Source organism: Geospiza fortis, unplaced genomic scaffold (genome assembly GCF_000277835.1).
Source record: "Geospiza fortis unplaced genomic scaffold, GeoFor_1.0 scaffold112, whole genome shotgun sequence".
Lineage (NCBI taxonomy): Eukaryota > Metazoa > Chordata > Aves > Passeriformes > Thraupidae > Geospiza > Geospiza fortis.
In genome coordinates, this window is record NW_005054298.1 from 22295226 (window position 1) to 22317039 (window position 21814).

The window sequence follows — 21814 nt, forward strand, 5'->3', positions numbered from 1 at the left end:
ATTTGAGGTTGAGACATACTTTGTCATAGAAACATGACTTCAGAGAGATTCCTTAATAAGCTGTTTAGGGAGTGTTATAAACAAAAAAAATCCACAAAAAGGAGAAAATCCTAAATACTTAATCCCTTGGAACACAGTGCCTACTTTATATCAAACTTTTCCTTTGTTGTGCTCTGCAACATTTTTTTCCTGCCATATTTCTTAGTCACCTGAATCTTTTTTTAAAATCTTTTGGGAGAGTAGCTTTCTGTCCTGAATTTCAGTAGTTCAGCTCTCAAAAATGGTGCATGAAAGATCTGCTTTGAACTGACTTTCTTTACCTATATAAGATAATACTGGGATCTACACTGTCTGTGTTGCTAGGACTTAATTTAAAGCAAATTCACCTTAACTGTTAATCTCTTCTGCAATTCCTTTTGTACACTTTGTACCGTCATATTTCCTTTTATAAACAGATACTTGGTACAATACCAAATCAAAACCAAACAAAGAATAAGAACTCTTTAATTTACAGGAAATTTTACTGTAAACAAAGTGGTACATGTCTGTTATCACCTTTCCTGCAATGTTCATAATAAGTCTCTAAATAAATCATTTTTATTATGAGTCAGGATTGCTGCAGGTTTCAGCCAACTTCCATATAAGCCCATGAGTTAGTATTTGTCTTCACTTACTTAGATTTGTTTATTTAGATATTATTTGCTCTTTCTAGATACTGGGAACTAATATTAATGAATTTATTATTTGGCTAAATTATAACCTTGTCCTGATTTAAAATTTTCCATAAAGCCAGATAAAGAATTGAAACTTTAAAAGCAGCTTCATTTTCCTGCCCTTCACCACAAGGGTCATGTAGATTTCCATAGGGGGTCCCTTGCTTAATATGGGCAAGTGCTTTGGACAGGGTGTGTGCAGATAGCTCTGTAAGCCTGCTGAGTAAAAGGACAGTAAAGCCAGCTTGGAAAGGCAGACAACAGGTTTAAAACGTATGTGCAAATACTAAATAAAGTCTTTGTGGCCTTCATCTTGCAATGTGCTGTACAGCTTCTGAGATGGTTGTGTGCCTTCAACCTTCAGAGCCAGCTGGTGCTAGGGCCTCCTGACACCTTGCTGATTAAACCCCAAAATGCTGATCAGTTACTGGATTTTGAACAGAATTCAGGGGGATGAATAAAATATTAAATTCATCACTGCAAATGGATGCAGTTAATTAAAAAAAAAAACAAACAAAGTAGGGGTGGTAACCTGACAACCCAAAAAACTGCTTTAGAAGTGTGGTTCCCTAGAACAATGGGAAAACTGAGCAGTAGAGAATTCCAGTGATACTGACAGAGCCATGCTTTTTTATTAGAGCTGGGCTAAACAAGAGTCCTGTCCCTTGTATTTTACCCACTGGAGTATTCCACTTCCTTCATTAGGAGCAAGGATCTAGTGAAGGATATGCTTCCAAGAGTCTGAAATGTGTGTCCTAATGCAATCCTAAATAATTGGACGTCCGTACAAAGTTTATGCAAATTATCTAAACTTCTCATTTTTTGAAAACCAGAGACAGGCATGCTCTAAGGATCAGACTTTTCTATAGCCTTCTGTTACAGCTGCTTCTGATTGCAGCTGGGGAAAAAAAAGTAGCATATTTGTGGTATTCTGGTGCTCTGGATGCACACCCATCTGGAAACCAGAAGGCAATAAAATGTGTTTGGACATTTAAGAACTTCATAATAAATTCAGCTTGAGTTCTTCTGTAAAAGGTCTAAAAGTTGTTTTCTACTAAGTCTTTTCATCCATCCCTGATGCATGTTACAGCTTTGGTAGGGATATGTCTTCACCTATTTATGTCAGGTCAATTGTGCTATAAAGTGAAGATGGAATATCTACTAGGCCTAAGTAATTTTAAACCAATAACAGCTGCTCAAAAACTATGAGAAGAGTCAGCGTGACTTCCTTGCTTTCAAGGAGGCAGTGTTAGACCACACTGAATGTTTTAAAGTCAGGTGATAAATGTGACTACAGGAGCTCGTATCCAACCTGTAGCATCATTGACTCTCACATTTCCTCACGCTCACCCTGGTTGGCACCATGTATAAGTGCAATCACAGTCAACAAAAGTGAAACTTGAGTTGCAGCAGCAACAGTGATTGCAGTGGACAATAGGACCTTGTGAAGCAACACAGCAATGAAGAAACCCTTAACTCTACCTGTAAGTTCTGTGTAAAGTGCTCTTAGATGGGTTGTGTCAGAGAAGCTAGCACTAGCAAACTGAGACCTCAGTTATGAAGTCACTTTAATCTATTGTGCTTCAGTTGCCATCAGTGGAACTGTATTTTCTGAGCATCTGATTAGTTTTAAAGATATGTTTAACTATTGCACTACACAAGTGCCTAATCCAAAAATTGTTAAAGCTCTCCTGCTTCCTTTTCCCTTTGCAATATCCTTGGAGTCAGCAGAAACTGAGTATCACCATCACAAGTAGCCTTTTCTGTGTATGCACAACCTCCTGTCTCCATGCCCAGCATAGCAGAAAATATGGGAATATCAATTCTTATTAGCTGAAAAAAACATCTGAGCATGCTTTAAAACAGCAGAATATTGTAATGCAACAAGAAAAAGCTGGTGGCAGAGTAGAGAACTGATGGCTGAGGGAAGAAAGCATGTCAGACCACAACTCAGGTTTAATGCCATTAGGGCTGCTTTGATCAGAAAACAATGCCAGCGTTCCTGCACAGACTGGCTTTGTCACAGAGCCAACACAACATCAAACAGTCTGGCTGGCAAAGGCTCTTCAGATTATGTCAAAGTGTTCAGTCATCTTGAAGCATTGGAATATGGGTAAACATTAGGATAAACTTCTGTGTATCTAGATTTTCTGTGTATTTGCTGTTTCCAACTCCCCTTTCAGCTTTGTTGCCTGTTTTGACATCCTTGTTTGTACTGTAAATGTTACTCTGTGTTTAGAGATACAGCTGCCTTTTTGGGCTTTTCAAACCTCATTTCAAAGCAGTAAGGATATATTATCACTGCAAAAGCAATATAAAACATACCTTCCCAGTATGACACAGTACCTCTGAGCTTCCTGAATGCTGGAAATCATAACTTGAAGAAATGCAATCTGTACCTGTCTCTGAACAAGGAAGGTGCTTGCAGCTTGTGTTTGGGCATTAGCAGTTTTGCTTTCTCATTCCGAGATGATTTTTGGTTTTCTAGAAAGGATCCTTGCCTTTCAGCTTACTGTCACTTCCCCAGAGCTCTGCTGAGATGCCTCAGGGGCAGTCTCAGTATTTAGTGCAGCAGCAAACAATACAGCCAGGTGAGTGGTGGAGGAAGATCTGTCCTTACACCTTTGTCAATTCCATGACAACCCAAACTATTTGAGGTTTTAATGCTAAATTGGCTTTAGACACTCCAGGACTTTGCCTTCACAATAAATCTCATTACCACAGACAGATGTGCTTTTCTGCTGATGCAAACTGTACCAGCAGCACATTCTTGATGGGATTAACGTGAGTCACTTTGCCCAGCATTAAGGTTTGTGACTAATGTTAGTTGGATCATGCTTCTAGGTGAATGAATGTGTTTGGGTTTAGATCTAATGATCACATTTTTTTTTCTTCCAAGACAAAATAACCTGAGCTCAAGGAAAGATGTACTTAGTAGGAGGCAGGTGTTACTGAGCATTGTCAAGCAGTTCTGCTCTACTTTCTCAGGGAAAAATCTCAGCAGAAAACCCTTGGTCTCAGAGTTCATGGAAACAGATATGTTTTTCAAGCTATTGAGATTCTGGTAGGACATACTGCTTACTTTGGTCCAAGAACTAGAGAGTGAGTAAGCCAAATAGCAGCTGTTTTCAATTGCAAATTTAGGTTCTAATGTGGTAATAGAGCAGTCAGAAAAGCAGTACATGAATAAAAACTGTCATTAGCTGTAATTTTTTTTGGTCAAACTAGTTGGTCTTTCTATATGCTAAATGTATATGCCATTTAAGTATTCTATCTCTTTTTATATCAGTCCAGGAGTCTGTGGAGGTGTTTCAGCCAGCAATGAAAACCATTTGTGTCCCCTGACAGCAGAGGGCTGGTACAGCCCACTGTGCATTACTGATGGCACCAGGATGTTCAGAGATTGGACGCGTCAAGGCAGCGAGGGCCTTCCTGTGCTTTCAGCCTGGGCTGGAAAGGACTATCTGACACAGTCAAACAATGAAATATGTAAAGTAAACATTGTGTAACACCTGACAGGTGATAGGGGTTCTAGAACAGAGATAAAAATGTCTGTGCTTGAAAATATCCTGCTGTTTGCAGGATGATGTGTGACTGCAAATGTTCAGTGGCAGACAGGATCCCTTTTTCCTACCTTTATACACTATGCTCACATGCTTTTTCATTTGGGTTACTCTGAATTTATGCTGCTGTTCAGACCCACAGAGTTCCCTGGGACAAGGCACAGCAAAAGCTCCTCACACATATGTAGTATAATACAGACTCCATGAAAACCAAAAGGAAAGCTCAAGAACTTGAGAAAAAGAAAAAAAAAAATGTCAAGAACCTGTGCCTGAGCTGTTCTTTATTCAGCCCAGAAGGAACAGCTCACAGGCTCCAGAAAGAAACAATGAATTTTAAAAAGGGAAAAATGTTCCATTTCATGAAGATGCTCCATGTTCATGAGAGGATGAGGATTTTATATGTCACTGCCACCATTTGTCAGAAGAGTTGTCATGCTCCCTGCAGTGCAGTAAGGACAGCAGGCTGGGGGACAAGGCCTGGCTTGCTTGGGATGCAGTGTGCAGTGCTGTGCCTAGACTGAGGGTTATCACCAAAGCAGCCAGCTGTATTTTCACAATTCTTGGGGTCCTGAACACAGTAATTCACAAATATAAACATTCCCTGTGAATATGTTAGCAGTTGTGTAAACCATATAGTGTGAAACAGTAGGAAACATGTACTATTTCATATAGAGGCCAAATAGAGTCTGGGCTGTCTCTTTAGTTAGTAAACAGTGAAGGGTCTGACAGCTAGACAGGGACATCAAAACCAAAAGCTGTTGTGCATGTTCTGGTCAAAATTCACTTATTTTACTGAATTTTTTGTTTATTTTTATCCATGCTTCCTTCATTTTCAGTGTTGATTGATTGACTGTACAGGTACATTTTACATGACCCATATAAACTAGGTTCTCCTAGTTGGCTGAAGTGAGTAAATTTAGTCAAAACAAGAATGAGTCGCTCCCAGTCCCCAGAGCCTACTGTCCCTCTGTGAGATGGGTGCAAACACTGCCTGGGAAAGCTCTGGAGGATGGAAATAGAGGTTGGATATTCAACCAGGACTCAGATTTGTGCCTACATCAGAGAAGTGGGGCAGCTGAGAGGGCATGAAGCTAAAACTCCAAAGCTTTACTTGCTCCCAGAATGGATGGAATTGCATTAATCCATTACTCTTGTTCCAGCCTTGAATAGCCAAGAAATGAATTGAAATAATTTTTTATTTACCAGTGCAGCTAAACTCCTAATGTGTGCCATGATTTCACTTGTTCCTCCTGCTCCCTGCCTCCCATTGGTTTTGTGTTGGAAGGGTCAATGTCCGTGGAACTATCTGAGAGTGAATGTGGTATTTTTAGAGGCTGAACTTTGTACTCTTCGTCTGTTTTCCTTGTTCCTTATACAAAAGCACCATAGAAACAGCCTTCTTCCACCCCAGGAGATTATTTGCAAATTATTTTTAATATACATGGCTTCACATTACAGCTCTCCAGCTGCTTGATCACTCGGGGTCAGGGCTGATAAGCGTTTGGAATGTTTACATTTGTTATCACCTCGGTGAGTACAGCACGACAGAGCCGTGCCCTGGGAGGGAATGGCTGTGGGCACGGCTGCCTGACCTGCTGAGGAAGTCAGCTGGACAGATTCTGACTTCATTGCATTCAGAAGGATAAATATTCTGCTCTCTGTAAAGAGGAGCACTTCACAGATTTGCACTGTGCCAAATACTTACCTCACATAGTTTGTTTTGCTGAGAATTTGGAATAGATGGTGGGTTTTCTAGTTAAAAAATGAAATGTCTAGGTGTAATTGCTTCTTATAATCAAAATACTTAAGCTATATTTAATACAACTCCATGAGTATACAGTTTGGGGTGTTGATGGCATTTTAAAAGAGACTTTGGATCAAAATATGTCTAGTTTAGCCTGTGGCAAAGATTCTGGTTTTTTTGGGAGGAGGGGTGTTTAATGGAAAAAAAAATTCAGAGAATATTTGAACTTGAGTCTATTTAAACATTATAAGATTACATTTTTAAAATAGGAATATCAAGATAGGTTTTTTTGAGATTATGTTTAAATCAAACTTCAATAATGTGCTAATATTGATATTTTCAATGTATTTTTTAGTTCACATCAGGTAATAAACTGAAATCCATTAATAGATGTTTCAGCCTTGCTGAGGGGAAAAGAATACAACGCAGGGTTTTTCTGACCTCTGCTATTTAGTACTTAATGCAGCCCTCATTTACCATGGTGACGCGTGTGGAATAAATAGATAATGCAGATAGATGAGAGAGAATCCAGCTTTTAGCACTAACCTCATTATGTTCAGAATATTGGGAAGGGGTTGCACTTAAAGCATCAATCAAGGTAGCCCATTTATTGAGCTTTTAGAGACAGAATTTAACTCTTTATATGGTGTAACTGAAGTTGAAACTTCACTTCAAAATACCTCAAAAGTGGGAATTCATTGAATCTGGACCTAAAGCTACCAGAGATTAAACAAATTGAACCTATCAGTCCTGGAAGGCTTTGCCAACTGCAGAAGGCTGCAGAAACTCAGTGAGAGTGCAGGGAGCTGCAGAGCTTGGCTTTGCTTTCCCGTGAGTCTGAGCTGCCTGTGTCATCAGCTGGTGGAAACAAGATCTGATGGACCAGTCGAGTCTCTTTTTACAGTAACCAAAGCAGTTCTGGGGTAGAATTAAGCTTTATGTCCATTGAAAGGACCTCTGTTTTCTCCTTCTCCCCTTCAAAACTTCTTATTTCTGTGTCTGTATCTAAAATCACTTCTGATTTTTTTTCTCAAATGTCTTTAGTGGAGGATCAAGAGACTATCAGAGTAGCAGAATGAAGCACAGTGACCTGCTCCTTCTTTGTTCATGTTTTCCATGGGATATCCAGCATGCATATATCCCACAGAGAATTGATGTCTTGGTATTATTCATCTTGTGGAACCAAACTGCACCAACAGAGTCAGCAGTGTTAAGTAGATGAAGGTGCATTGTAAAGGTTGTGTTTTTCACCCGAGGCCATGTCCCTTATTCTGATAAGACAAGCAAAGTCACACAGAAAATGAACATGAGCAAGGCAGAGTGAAAGTTCAGTACAGCAGTGAACTGAACCCTACAGTTCTACTGCACCCTACAGTATGGCTTATCCTGGGACCTGGACACCCCATAACCTGCACACTTCTGCACTGACTGCACCACTCAGTGACATGGAGGGACAGCATTCCCTTCAGGTCTTGCTGGAGTTCCTGCCATAGCTGTTCTCAGGTGGTGGTAGAAAGCCAAGATTTGGATGAGCCTGTCCTGCTCTTTCCTTGGCCACCTCCACAGAGTAGATTCTTTGGGATCAGCTGAAGCACTTGTTCTGCCTTTTCCCCCTTGTGTTAGGATCTGCAGGACAGCCGCACAGTGAGGGAGCCATTTAACTTAAAAGCCGGGTTGGTTTGAGAGCAACACCTTTGTATTACTAAGTGCTAGTTTGTATCCTTTTCCTTTCCAAGTGGAGTTGTACTAAAAGAGTTCTCCCTTTCAAGAATTGTGACTGGGAAGATTTTTGATGCTGACCAACATTAGCTTTTTACTGTCTGTTTTTGAGATGCAGTAGACAGCATGCAGGCTGTTACTGTTAAGAGGTGTGCTTTCAAGCCGCCTGCAATGCTGGTGCTGGTGTGTGACTCAGGCTTCAATGTGTACAGCATATCCCATATTCCTTCCAAAGGAATCACAGCAAGGTGTTTCTGACTGTGACAGTACAGATGGAGATGCATAAAACAAAAGCCACTGTCCCCTCTGTCTCTGGTATGTATTAAGGTTAGTAGCAATTCTGAAAAATGCCTTTGGAAATTACTGCTGACTTATTCTGAGCTAACAATGATTGCCCTGGGTTGTTCCAGCCCACCTAGTTGTGCTTAAGGCAAGAATGAGATTATGGAACCTGGCTTTGCTGACTCTTTCAAATCTTGGAAAACCCAGCAATGGCTTTACAAAACTGATATTTGTGTCTTTGTTTTTTTTTGGTTTTTTTTGGTTTTTTTGTAAAAAAAGGGTCCTAACCCCCAAGAAGAGCTATTATTAGTAGCTGACTTGATTCCCATGTAAGATGATACATGTATGTGAGGAACTCTCTGCATGTGCATTCTAACCAAAAGCAAGCCACAAGCAGTTGGCCAGGACTAGCTTTACAAAGCATTCTTACTGAAATCCTGGAGGTATTATTCCAAAAGGAAGGAAATTGCTAAGACAGCAATAATAATCACTGGCTAAGGAAAAATGTTGTTGTTTTGTAGGTTTTCTTCTCCCATGGCAAATGTCACTTTCCAGAATGTACAAACACATTCAAATAGGATACATTTTAAATGGTTTTATGAGCTATAGCATGCTAAGAAATGTTTGGCTGGGGTTTCTTTGGTTTTGGCTGCTGCTGCTGTTTTTTATTTTAGAGCTTAGAATATTCCTACAGCTCCCAGCCAAGAAAGGAACCACTCACAGTGATGGCATTTGCAGCTGTAACACTGATACAAAGACTGAGATCGGTAGGTCAGTTCTGAGCCATTTTCCATCACAACTGATTCCTGTGCATGGAGTTATTAGAAAATGGTTTAAAAGTTTATCCTGGGATTTGCTAGCACTATATTTCTGATAATAATGAATTTTACTTCATGATCTTTGCCTCAGTATTGTATTTAGATCTTCAGCCTCTTCAGTCATTTGAGCACAGACTGAAGCTAAAGCAAGCAAGCAGATGGAAAGCAGCACTTGACTAACACTGTGCAGTGTTACTGATGGACTCACAGCCCTGGGCAGCTGTCTGCTCAAGGTACTTCCTTCTGTATTTGAAAGTACTTCATGACACTGTTAAGTCTTTTCACAAACTAATAACATTTTTATGACTTCATCCAAGTACAACAATAATTGCAAGTTGCTTGAGAAGTTTTCTGAGCATGAGAGTTGAGTACATTTGGTTAAACAGTAGCAATCATTAACAAGAAATTTAGTAGTCTGGCAGTTCGTTTAACTTGGGGACACTCATGGCAGACTCATGTTTCTGCTCTTTGAACCTGTTTCTCTGAGTATTTGCTAGCAGCTTCTTGACAGCTCTGGCCTTCTAACCTCTCCAAACCCATTCTTATCTCCACTGCTGTCCCATTTCCTTCAAGTGAGTCTTGTCTCCCACTGCCAGGTTTCAGGCCAGGTGAGAGTATGCTGTGAGTGTGGAAACTGCCCTTGGTCCATACAGCAAAGATGCAACTTTATTGATGTCTGTCACATCAGAATAGCCCCTATGCCAATGTAACCTCACAATGAGGTGAGTTCTTCTACACAGCTGGACAGCTCTGAGACAAGATTTTGTGATTTAGGTCTATTTTGCAGTCTTTGTCCTTTGCCTTGTTCTGTATGTCTGTGAAAGTCTAATTTTCTAAGGTTTCCTTGTAGTTTAATTTGGCCTTCCAGCACTGCTTGGGGCACCCAGAAATGATGGCTGTCCTGTTCCTTTCTGGTTCATGCCAGAAAATCTGTATCATCCTGGTTTACATTTATTTGCTGCAAGAATAAGGGATTATTTTTTTTCTAATGTGTGTTTCAATCTAAATGGGAGATTTTAATCATTCTTAGTAGCGGCGCATAAAAGGGTCATACGTAGACCATCATATATTTTTTAAGTCTTACTTTACTCATTTTGAGACCAGAGTTTACCAACAGCTCTCCCAATAGACCAAGGATTTTAAATTTCACATCATTAATCTCAGCAGTTTTCTTCAGTTTGTCTCATTTATTTTTACTAATTTGAATGTATTAACCTGGCCCTTCAGCGGTGTAGTGAATATTGAGATGACTGTTATTACTTAGTTTAGCAAATGAGCAAGAGTTTTGACTAGGAGGCAGTTTATGTACAGCTGAAGTTCCTTCCTAGTTGCACTAATTCTAGAACTGGTATTTAGTAAATGAGAAAGTATTTTGCCTTTTCTCTCTCTTTTTTATTTTTTTCTTTTATTTTTACCAGTTCATGCTGTATATATAGGATAAAATACTGACTTTTAAGTCGATGGCAAAACTTGCTGTTGCTTATGAGCTTATTAAGTCAGCGATAAAATTATTTTCTTTCACTTGTCTCCAGCATTCCCCTTTGGCCAGTTTGCTTTGCTGGTGCAGGATGTGCACTGAGCATGTGTTGAACTCCTGTGGGACTCAGTTTGCCTGTACCACCCCCCAGGTCCCCTTAACACCCACAGAACCGGGCACGGATGAACTCCTCTTTGCCGAGGCTCAGGCCATAGCAGACACCCCAGACTTCTGATTGAGCTCAACTCTGTCATGCTGGAAACAGAAAGAAATACTTTGCTGTTAAATAAGTGGTATCTCTTTGTGATGAGTAAATTTTAGGGAGCTTTGAAGCAGTGTGGAGGCAAACCCTGACGCAGAGCTCCTGCCCTCAGTGACCGCCTGTGGTCCTGCCAGAGGCTCCTCCCAGCTCTGATGCCAGGAGTCCACAATGGTCAGCTGCAAATTACATGAAAAGTTTGGCTCAGAGTCACTCCTGGAAATTTAGTCAGAGAATTTTGTTTGGTCCAGAAAATGTCTCATCTGAGAGATCAAAAGAAAAAAAATAAAGTACTTGCCTCCTCCTGGTTAATCTTACTTAGCCAGTCATTCTTTGGAAGCTGTCTCCATTTCCTTCACCAAAGAGGAGTTTGTGCTGCTTAGAAAGCAACTAGAAGAAAATATCTTCAAGCATTGCTTATATTGTGAATTAAAGCAAATCTTTACATTAGTTGTCCAAACAGAATGTTTATTTCATGTATGTTTCTCCCTGGGTTGATTATCTCTCTGGGAAGTCCTGCCAGCTCTGGAATTGTCCCCATATCCAGGACTTCACATCAGGAACTCTGTTCCCAGTCCCTTGCTCACCTGACCCTCTCTCATGGAGCAGGACAGGGCCTCTTGTGTTTCAGAAAAAGTAAATTCTGCATGGAACTATTCTTTTCATGACAGCTTTTTCCACAAAACCCATTTTATGTCTGGTCATTCAAAGCCAGGACAGTATCAGAACAGAGCCTTACAGAGCTGGCAGCAAGTGGAAGGCCACAAAGTCAGGCAGAAATGCAACACCAAGACAAGAGGCAGAAAATTAAGTAGGTTTTCAAGGAGGGAGAAAATAAGCAAATTTTAATTCTCTTTCAAAATATATTTTGAGAAGCTATATTTGATTTATGTTACTTGTTTAGAATTTGTCTTATATTAATATTTATCATGTATTAGGGAGGGAGAATGAAAAATTTGGAACAAAAATGCTTAGGAGAAGGATGCCTTTTGTGCTTGTTGTAGTAATTCATGATTGCTCTGTGGTAAGGCTGCAGGCCTTATTCATCACTCTTGTATTCTAGTTTCATGCCAGTGAAATGAGACTGATTTCCATGAGTCTGGCATGAAGCTGCAATAACAAGGTGGTGAATCAGGCAGTATAATTCCTTTCTGAGAATCATGTGATGTAAACAAATACATTCAGATTCACATTTGGGGTTTGTAAGGTCTCTAGCTTGTAATGTCTCTTCCAAAATAGATTATGTTTACCAGAATGCAAGCTTTAAAGAAATTTTGATCTATGTAGCTTGTGAAAGGTGGTTTTATTTCATATTCTTATGGCTGTGCAGCTTAAAGCAAGTTCTTAGATTCTGTGTGATCAGAGATGTTTGGATCAGATGCTGCTGTGTGCATAAGGAGGAAAACATGTTCTTTTCATTTAGTGGCTGACTTTGAGCACCATGAGGAAGGATTTGGTCTAACAAAGGAGATTGCAGCCCCTACTCTCAGTACTAGTAATGGCTACTTGAATATTGAAGGTGGGAAATACAGGGTTGTTTAGAAAACTGATTTACCTGGGAAAAAAAAAATGTAACTGTCCAAAGAGCAGATGCATTTGGCCTGCAGTATTTTAATGAAGTATGAAGGGCTGCTTACAGACAGGAGCTAGTTGGGAAAAGCTGTGCTATGATCTCTGGGACAGAGGGACAAGAGGTCCCTTGGTGACAGCACTGTCAGCACAGCGTGGGACCTTCCCCAAGCTACACACCTGAGCTGCAAGCTCCTGACAGGCAGTCAAATGCCTCTGTGTATGGCAAATTCCTCTCTGCCCTATGTTTTCATTAATGCTTGCTATACAAATCTTGTTATTAGTGCTCCCTGAAGGGCCAGGCAGTGATTTAGATGCTGATGAGCAAGTGGGATGCAGCAGCAGCAGCTCTCTCCTGTCAGCGCTGGGGCGAGGAGGGAGCAGAGCTCCCGGCCCCGCCTGCCACAGCAGCTGCACTCGGGAGCTAATGAGCTGCTCTGCAGCGGGAATATTTTCAGAAACACATACTCACTCCAGGAGGGCTTACCAGGATATTTCTTTGTAATTAAATGTAATGACATCTAAACCTGTAGTCAAGTTCTCATTGATAAACACTGGGAAATAAAAACCAGCAAGTGAAAATCAAACAATTAGCTATGTAAGCATTTGTATGATGGTCTTTTCTGAATTTTTTTCCTTTTCCTACCTCCGTGGTTTAGTAAAAAGTGACGAGATGCTAGCTGATGTGGCAACATGTAGTTAGGACTCTGGCAAAAAGAAAACATTAAACACTTTTGGATCTTGTTATGTATTCTAGAAGAAAGGAAAAGTGGTTTTGATAGCAGAAAAAACAAGTATTATGTCAGTCAATTTCTAAATCAGAGTTCAGAGAGCTTGTTTTACAAATACCAATGACTGATACAGACTGTGGTGGTCAAACACCAGTGAGGTAAACTGAAAGATCAAAAAACATTTATTTTCTTTTACTGATGGAAAAATTGAAATGTGAAATGACTGAAAAATAATTTTTAGAAAATTTCATCTCTTTCTGCCACTAAATGGCTGGAGAATGAAGGATTATTTTCTGGTTTTAGTTTCTAAAATTGCCTGAGTCCAAATCTATCAGCCCCCTGTGATTTTCATCTGCTCAGCTATGTTTTCCCAAGGAAAATTCCAAACTTTCTACAAGAAGCTTTCTCCAACAATTACACCAGCCTCTTACTGAGTTTCTTTTGTGTAAAAACTGGCCTCTCTGACCTGTTCTGTTTCTCCAGTGCCTGACTGAAACCTCACAGAAAAGGCTTTTATTTGCTCTTGCTGAGGGGAAAGCAAGCAGGGTACTTAGCTGGATGAGATAAGCCTTTGCTGGATGAGACCTCTGCAGAGCCCATGGGTGACATCAGAGGCCAGCTCCTCTAAAACAGGTCACCTCTCACCCTGCACGGCTGCTCTGAGTGCATTAACATTGTCCAGGGGGAGAAGCAAGGCAGATGAATTTTGATCTCATTCTAAAACGACCACAGAGCTTCCCCCAGCACGGACACGATGTTTGCCCAGCAGGGCAGATCCATGGAAGGACTGATCTGCACCACCAAGCAGATTTCATTCCAGCTGCAATCTGCCTCCTTCCTCTGGGCTCTTCTCTGCCTTCAGATGAGGACAGGAGCTCAGCTCTTAGATCAGCTGGGCTGGGGGATGTGCCTAGTAAGACTGCTGTAAAAACATGCTTTTATTAACTTGTTTAAACTGCTTTATAAAGCAACTTTATGAAGCATTATAAGTTACACTGGAAAATGCCTCTTTGTCCAAGGAAGAGTGTTCACACAATTATTAATGTAATCCTTCAGCTAGACCAAGATGCCTCCAAGTTTATGGCCAGGCGGAGAACTCCTGACTGAGCTCCAGCCCACACTGCACTCCAGCTCTGCTTTCTGTCATCCCTAAATTTCCCCTTTTGCTGTGGGTTCAATGTCCCTGTCTCTTATTACTACTTCAGTTACTCACAAGCTCTTCTATCTTCCTTCCATGTTCCCCTTGCCTTTCTTCTCCTCCTCATCCTCTATACGTAGAGGGTTTGTTTGTTTTATCCTCTCTGCCTCAGTCTATGGCATTCTGGGATTTAGGCTTCCCTTGTTCCCATTCCTTGTCACCTCTCCTTAAAAATCCGTATTCTTGATTGAGTCTTATCCATCAAAATACCTGTCAAAAATTAGCACGCGATCCTCCTTTTGGCCTCAAAAAGAAACAATGTGCCATTGCCCAAACTTCATCTCCAGCCAGCTGTACTTTTCCCTTCATCCCACAACTCACCTGAAACACTTCATGGCTCCTGCCTGGGGTTTGTATCTTTCAGTCCCTCGGGTTACTTTCCAATCTCTGTTTACTGATTTGGAAAATTGTTTGTTTATGAGATTTTACAGGTTGTTCTTAAATGTCCATATTGTCTGATGCTTCTCATTGGCACTATTTGCCCTGTGGATAGGAATTGTCTAACTCCAGACAGGCCCAGTCCTTATTCCCAAAGTTGCCTGTCATATAAAGGCTGCTGGGTGAAGGGAAAGGCTGTAAATATTGCAGCTCTGACAATTTTAATGTCACATCACTCAGAACACTAAATGTGTGAGCCCAAAGGGTTGGAGTTGTGCGATTCTCAGGATCACGACCTGAAACACAACAAAGCTACTGATGTCAATTTTTGCTACCCATGGAAGCATCAGCTGGGGTTTACAAAATACATTTTTAATCTGGGCAAATTTAGATTTTCAGGAAGGAATGGGACGTAACTTACTCTTCATTGTTCTTTGCTGAAAGACCCTGATTTATTCAAATTTCAGCATTTAAGCTGAATCCAGTGCCCTGAATAATAAAAAAAGTCTAATGTTGACTAATTGATGTGTTGGTATGCAACCAATAAAAAAGGCTGAGAGCACATAAATAATCACCCATTTAACCAGCCTGACTTCATGGCCCAAAGTGTTTTATGGGCTGGAATGGACACTTCTATACTGAAATAGATATTGCTATACTTATTTACAGGTAGGGAAGTCCAGGAGGAGATCAGTGACCTTGCCAAAGTTCACGCAAATATTAATGGCAGGAAACTCCTGATTGTCTTGTCTAATTCTGTATCTGTGGGGTCATGCTTTAGTAATCAGCCCTGTTTTCAACTACACTTTTTAACCCTGAGTATGAGTGATTTGAATATCTTTCAGAGAGAGATAATGGGAAATACTTATATTGAAAAATCTACTAAATCAGTTAATGTTTGCAAGATGCACAGAGACAATGGTAAAGAATGTGATAGAAAATGTGATTGATCCCGCTGCGTGGACTGGCTTGTCCCATTATACACAGCACACCACAACAGGCCAATATTTAGAGAATAAGGCAGATGAAATGATATTGCCTAGGCCTAATTCTTTGCTCAGACCTGTGTTACAGATCTGTCCCACCTCAGTGAAAATTACACAGATATCTGCCAGTGGAAAATTTTAGAAGGCCCATTGCAACAGTGAGAGATTGATGTCTATGTTTTCAATGACATTTTATTTTAGGACTCCAAACTACTGGGTATCAAATATCCTGCATGATCTTTGTCAAATATTTTGAAATCATCAGCAGAAGACAGATACTTTCTGGCCATTAATCACATGAAGACAACAGCAGCGAAATAATTTAGCTCATACAAAAACTGGTTACGTGCCATGGTTAGAAAGAACCTTGAGCCTCCTCCGTGTCATACAATCTTTGTTCATACAGATTCTCAGAGGCACTTATTTTTAAGAGAAATCTCGAGTTCTGCCAATTCTGCCATACATATAGTCTAAAGCAAATTAAGGCAACAAAAGTAAAAAGTGTCAGGAAAAATTACAGTCTGGTAATGTCAAAAATCTTTAATGTGAAGGATTGCTCTTAAGCTTTGTTTTGTTAATTTTACATATTACTGCAAGGCACTTTTCAGTACCAGTATTGGTATATTAATAACTTACCTTAGGTGAGGTTCTTGTTATTATTTGAGTGCAGTAGAACGCTTTGTGAGTTTGCTTCACACCATTTGCCAACCGTAGAAGAAAGCTCAGTCCCTGGGTGAAGCAGCCCTGTACCCTGACAGCCCCAGTTGCAGAGCCCTGCTGCCAGCCAGGACAAAGGACCTGCTGCTGAAGGAACTCCATTGCTCACTGTTATTCACAGACAAAAATGGGAGTTAAGTGCTTCACATGCAGTGCCTAGGTCTAAATGCTAATCAGGGCCTCTGGCTTTCTGAGACACACAAATGAGAAAGAAAAGCTGTAAATTAGAAGGTCAATTTCTTATTTACAGCAGTGCTGTAGGGTCATGGCAGAGTTACAAATGCTAGCTTCTGTACTAACTTTTCTCTTTTCATATGTTTTTCTCTAGAAAAAGATGAGAAGAGAACGAACATCTCACAGGCAGAGGTAAGTGATTTTATTTTTTCTAAACATATTTATTGTTAATATAGTTTTATTGTTAAAAACTCTTGGAAACTCACTGATTCATCCCAATGGATGCTTTTATTTACATTGTCATTCCATCTGCAGTAACGCAGCCTTTTAAGAGCCATCGTTGTCAAAGCAGGGCTGTGTAAAGCTGTGTTGTGTGCTCTGCAACATCCCTGTAGCAAGGAGCTGAGAGAGGCCAGCTTCCCCTCTGCCTTGCTGCCATGCCCTGTCAAATCACAGCAAAGCCAAGGTGGCCCTGCCAGCTCACCCCACCCAAGCTCTGCTGTGGATCTGCAGGTCACTGCTGGGCACAAACACCTCTCCACTCTCTCCATCGCTTGTCAAGCCTACAGCAGGCAGTGCAGTCATGTTGTCTGCACAAGAGTTCAAAGCTGGCTCCTCTGATCTCATTTTCTAACCTCCCCTTGCATGGTTCCTCCAATTCCCTGATCTCTTTCTCCTTCACCCACTGCTCAGAGCAGTGGGCAGCACCTTAAATAGCAGCAGGAGGTATTGATTGGTTCAAATTTGAACTCCAATACAAACATATAAAGATTTACTGGCATGAGGTTCACCAAGCTATCCCATAGTGTTTATAAATAGCTTTCTCTATCCAAAGAAGAGAATATTTTATTTATAAATGTTATCAGTCTATCCACTGTGATAAGCTAAATTAATAGGATTAACCCTAACTTGTGTGAAACATGTCTCAAATGTTCCATGAAGAAATAGATCTTATTAAAATTCATGGTGTATATATTAGGCATTTTTAGCAAATGTTTGGGTAAAGGCAACATCATTGCTACAACTAGAAATTGATAAAATGAGGAGGGAAAAAAAGCTTGGTTACACACAATTTTTCCTTAACCTTTTGTTTAGGAGTGTGATGTGGTGTTTATGTCTTCCAAAGTTAGCTGAGGGTGTGCTGTATGAGGCTTTCTTGTCCTTTTTATGTAGACATAATTCATGTTGGTATAATATTGACACCAATTTAGCTGCTTTCATTTTGCAAAAGCTGCTCTGCTTTGGCGCTGCATATACTTCAGTTAGTTTTTGCTAACTAAACATTGATATAATGTAGTAATACCATTATTACTCTGTGTGTATTGGTATAATATAATAATACTATTATTATTCTACGTGTAATTTTACTGCCATTATTTTGGAATAATTTATCTTTTGTGCACAGATGCAATTTTGGGGCCATACAAAGTTTAACTAAATAGAACACTCAAATGAGGCTCAGTTAAAGGCTGAGTGATTGGCTGCTGGACTTATTATCTTGGGTTTAATAGAACACATTGAAAAGGTACAGGGGGAGGGATTTTCCACTTATTTACATTAAAATGTATATATTAATATTTCAGTATTACCCTACACATGCACATAATCACTGATTACACTGTAATTGGAATGTTGGCTAATGTAAACCTTGCAACTATTTTACTATACATAGGCATTTATTTGTCTTAAGAGAATCAATTACACAGGCTGTTAAAAGCACAAGCTATCCTAATTTTATGTTTGACAATATTTGTATAGGGTGAAGGGTAATTTTCAGTAGTATTGGGTCTGTTTTGCCTGGGAGTCATAAACGAAGCTGTCCATTAAACACATGTTTTTGTCTTAGCTGTCCTGTGTACACGACAGCCCAGGAGCTGGCATCAGTTGTACACTGTATATTTTTCTCAGAAGCTCTGTGGTGGGCACCCAGGTGGGTGCACAGGGAGCTGCCAGGAGCAGAAAGCTCTGTCTGTGCCCGTGTCTCACTGCCCTCTCTGTCTGTCCCTGCAGTCGCAGAGCGCCTCTCCCAAGCAGAGGAAGCAGAGCGTCTTCACCCCTCCTGCCCTCAAAGGTACTGTCAGCTCCTGCCCGGCCCTGCCCTGCCTCGGGGGCTCCTCTGGTGGGGGGACAGCGGGACCAGGGCAGTGCCACAGGGCCCTGCCCGGCCATCACTGCCCTCACACTCTGCTCTCACTGCCTGGCACTGCCCACCTGCCTGAGGCTGGCCATCCCTCCATCCTCAGCACTGAATCTTGCTGCAGTAGCAAATACATCTGTTTGCAAAAAAAAAAGTTTTTATGGTTTGATTAGTTTGCTATAACAGATAATTCAATGCCAAGCTACGAACAGAGCTTTTGAATATGTAAATTCTATTGGTGCTGGCCCCGTAGAGTTCTCTGTTTCTTATTTGAAACCACTCCCCCATATTCTGCCTCTCATTTCCAGGCAGCTGTGAAAAGGAGAACAACCAAAACCGTGGTCTGGGTATGTGACAGTAGGGTGTGTGAAGACTTTCTTGGGAAGATAAGGAAAAATTAGTAGTCTTGATAAATTTTTGAGAGATGCTTTTTAGGAATATGTACAAAAGCAGCAGGGATATCACCTGGGATCAAAATAGCTACATTTAGGCCTTGCTTCTTATGTAGTTCTGAACAGAATTTGACTGGATGGTGATTGCAGTGAAGAAAGATCTGTGGCGATTCACCAGCACTTCTGACTGACACTTGTCAGAGCAGGATTATTTTCGGACTGCAGTCTAAAGGCCATCCTGCCAAGTGTCTCTTGAGAGATAATGAATATGTAAATTTCCATTTGTCTGCTTAACACAGTTTATTACCCGGGATATCTGATTAGTTGTGTGAAATACTGCTGCTGTCATGAGGCAACCTACCATATCAGCCAGTTCCATGTATCTCACTCTGTAGCTGCAGTTCTCTAGTACTTGTCCTCAAATAAAATATCACTCAGGTGCCACACAAGACTCTGTCTGCCAAAATAGGCTGAAGTCCATGTGCTGGATATTAGAAATAATCTTATGACATTCAATTTCAATATTTTTTCTGGAAGGAAAATGCTTTGCATGGATAGGAATACCTATTGATCTCACTGCTGTATTATCTTGCTGTGCAAGCCTAAACTAAATGCTGTGCAAATGAAGTGCAGTATAAAACAGGCCCTCATGGCTCCTCTCAAGAATTGCATGCCTCAGCATCCCTGGAAGTGTCCAAGGCCAGGTTGGTTGGGCTTCTGGGAAACCTGGTCTAGTGAGCAGTGTCCTTGTCCATGGAACGGGTCTGGGAATGAGATGATCTTTAATGTCTTTTCCAACCCCAACCATTCTATGATTCTGTGATTCTATTCTTTGATATACATGGGGGCATATTTTTTCCTTCTGCCATTGCACTTATTAATCTAAAACTCAACATTATTATCTGTCTAAGACCATCCCCAAATATTTCAGTTTCATCATTACAGAAGCTTCCTCTAGCTCAAGGCTGGGCTGTGGCTGCTGCAGCAAGCTGTAGCAAACCTGGTGCAACAGGCAGGTTCTTATTACTGTATATCTCTGTGTACTTTGGCTCCTGCTTTTATTGTCCTAAACAAAAACACACCAGAGTTCCTACAGACAGAGCAAGTAGCTGACTCATCTCAGAGCATTGTTCTTTTTACTGGAATACAGTGTGCTGGAAAAATCAATGTGAGAGCTATTGATTTAAGTAGTAATCTGGAGAGGGCCTCAGCCAGCCAACCAGATAACAGCTGGGCATGGTGTGCTTCTTAGTGTTGTATTACCAAACCTAATGGATGTCTAAGAGGTTTCCCATTTTGCTTTCACAGATATTTCTTTCCTAACCTGCCTCACTAGCGTTGAATTCCATGCTGGTATGTAGCATGCAATGTTGCAAAAGTCAGTGTCTGAAGATTGCTTCAAATGAATCCATTCTATTTTCTGTATGTTGTGATTCACCTCTTGTCTTGTCATAGTTTTTTTCTATGTTAAGCAGCAATCTTAACTGAGGATTCATCACCTATAGTTCTCCTCTTTGTGTCAGCTTTTCTTCCATTACTCATGTGCTTTTATGCCTTAACATCAAATTTTCTCATCCTTTAAGGTCTTCTTCTTCAAGTGTGAAGGTCGGCTTGAACCTCCCTATGAAAAATACCATAAAAACAACCGCAGGAATGTTTTGCAATTTGAATAGTCACCACTTTTGCCTTGGGCAATCTTTTCCAGTCAGTTCCAAATGTGTAAGGCCTTTTTTTCCTATTTACTAATCTACTTCTTGTTCTTCTTTTGTATGACAAAACCAAGAAGAATCCTTTGATCCTTTTCCAAAGTAGATGTCCATTTGTTTTAGCACAAATGTCCATCCATCTATCAAAGTACAAACAGCATCTTTAGGAATGTCTTCATTATTCTGCTTGGTGGGCTAGAGGAGCTCCTGGAAGTCTTGCTGGAGGCTCATTTTTTACCCTCACACTTGTCAGAGAAGTCTAAAATGGGATGATAACCCTTCCAGACAGAGAGGGACCAAGTGAAGACATCTTAGACTGCCAAGGCAGAAGTGCAGGCTTGCACTTATCCCAGGTAAAGGTGCTTCCTTGGTGTCTCATTACCATTTGAAAATCAGAAGAGCACATTTCAGTCTCCGAGATGCAGCTTTCCATGCCAGGCCATGCTTTGTGCTCAGACAGGTTTCCTTTCTCCCAGGTAGTCGTGTCTGGTTTGGTAGCTCAGCTCATCCTTGGAAGGAAATGCAGAGGGCAGTGGCAGGAAGCAAGGTTTACAAAGACTGACAAAAGACAGCCTGAGCAGTTCCCAAACCTGCATTGCTCCCTGGAGGTCCCAAATCCCCCCATTATCTCCCAGCTATTGCTATTAATACTGGCGGCTATTTAAACACCACCAAGGTCTCCCCCTGTGAGGAAGTGCACGTTCCCAAGTGATTTGAGGATTTCATTAGCAGTGAGTCTACTAGCCTGGATGTGCTAGAGGGCAGGGAAATAGGAAAACTTCACTCATCTTAGTTCACTCTGCAAGAGGCTGTTTAGATCAGATCAAGATCCTGCTAATTTCAGCAGACTTTAAAGAAAGTTACTATAGCTGTACCACCTTTGCAATGAGGAGCCATCAAGTCACAATTAAAGTCATTCCCCACACAAGTAAGAGATACATTTTACTGTTTTCCCTCTCAGCCTTTTGGGAAATAAATGCTTTAAATTCCCCTCCTAATGTATTTTTCTTTGCATAAAAACAAAGGCCTTTTCCTGAGCTAGGCCCCAGCTACAAGATTTGAAATGGGATTAAATCAGAGCTGTTATAAATCTAAGGAACATTCAAAGACATTAGTTTGGTTTGAGTCATTAAAACAACCAGAACTCACGGGCTTTTCCCAAAGTGTTCAGACCCAGGGATTTGATACATGCATAATTCTAGTATTTACAATGATGGTTGATATTAAATGAGCTCTTTCTAGCTTCTGCCA

At 40.7% G+C, this 21814-nt stretch overlaps 1 protein-coding gene across 1 annotated transcript in view; it reads left to right on the forward strand.

The window, feature by feature from the left end:
- Positions 1-21814, forward strand: part of PPP1R1C (protein phosphatase 1 regulatory inhibitor subunit 1C) — a 44949-nt gene that overhangs the window by 3253 nt on the left and 19882 nt on the right. Inside the window, exons 3-4 of the mRNA XM_005415896.3 lie at positions 16483-16520; positions 18339-18399. Of these exons, the coding sequence (XP_005415953.2) occupies positions 16483-16520; positions 18339-18399 (99 nt within the window). The remainder of the gene's footprint in view (positions 1-16482; positions 16521-18338; positions 18400-21814) is intronic.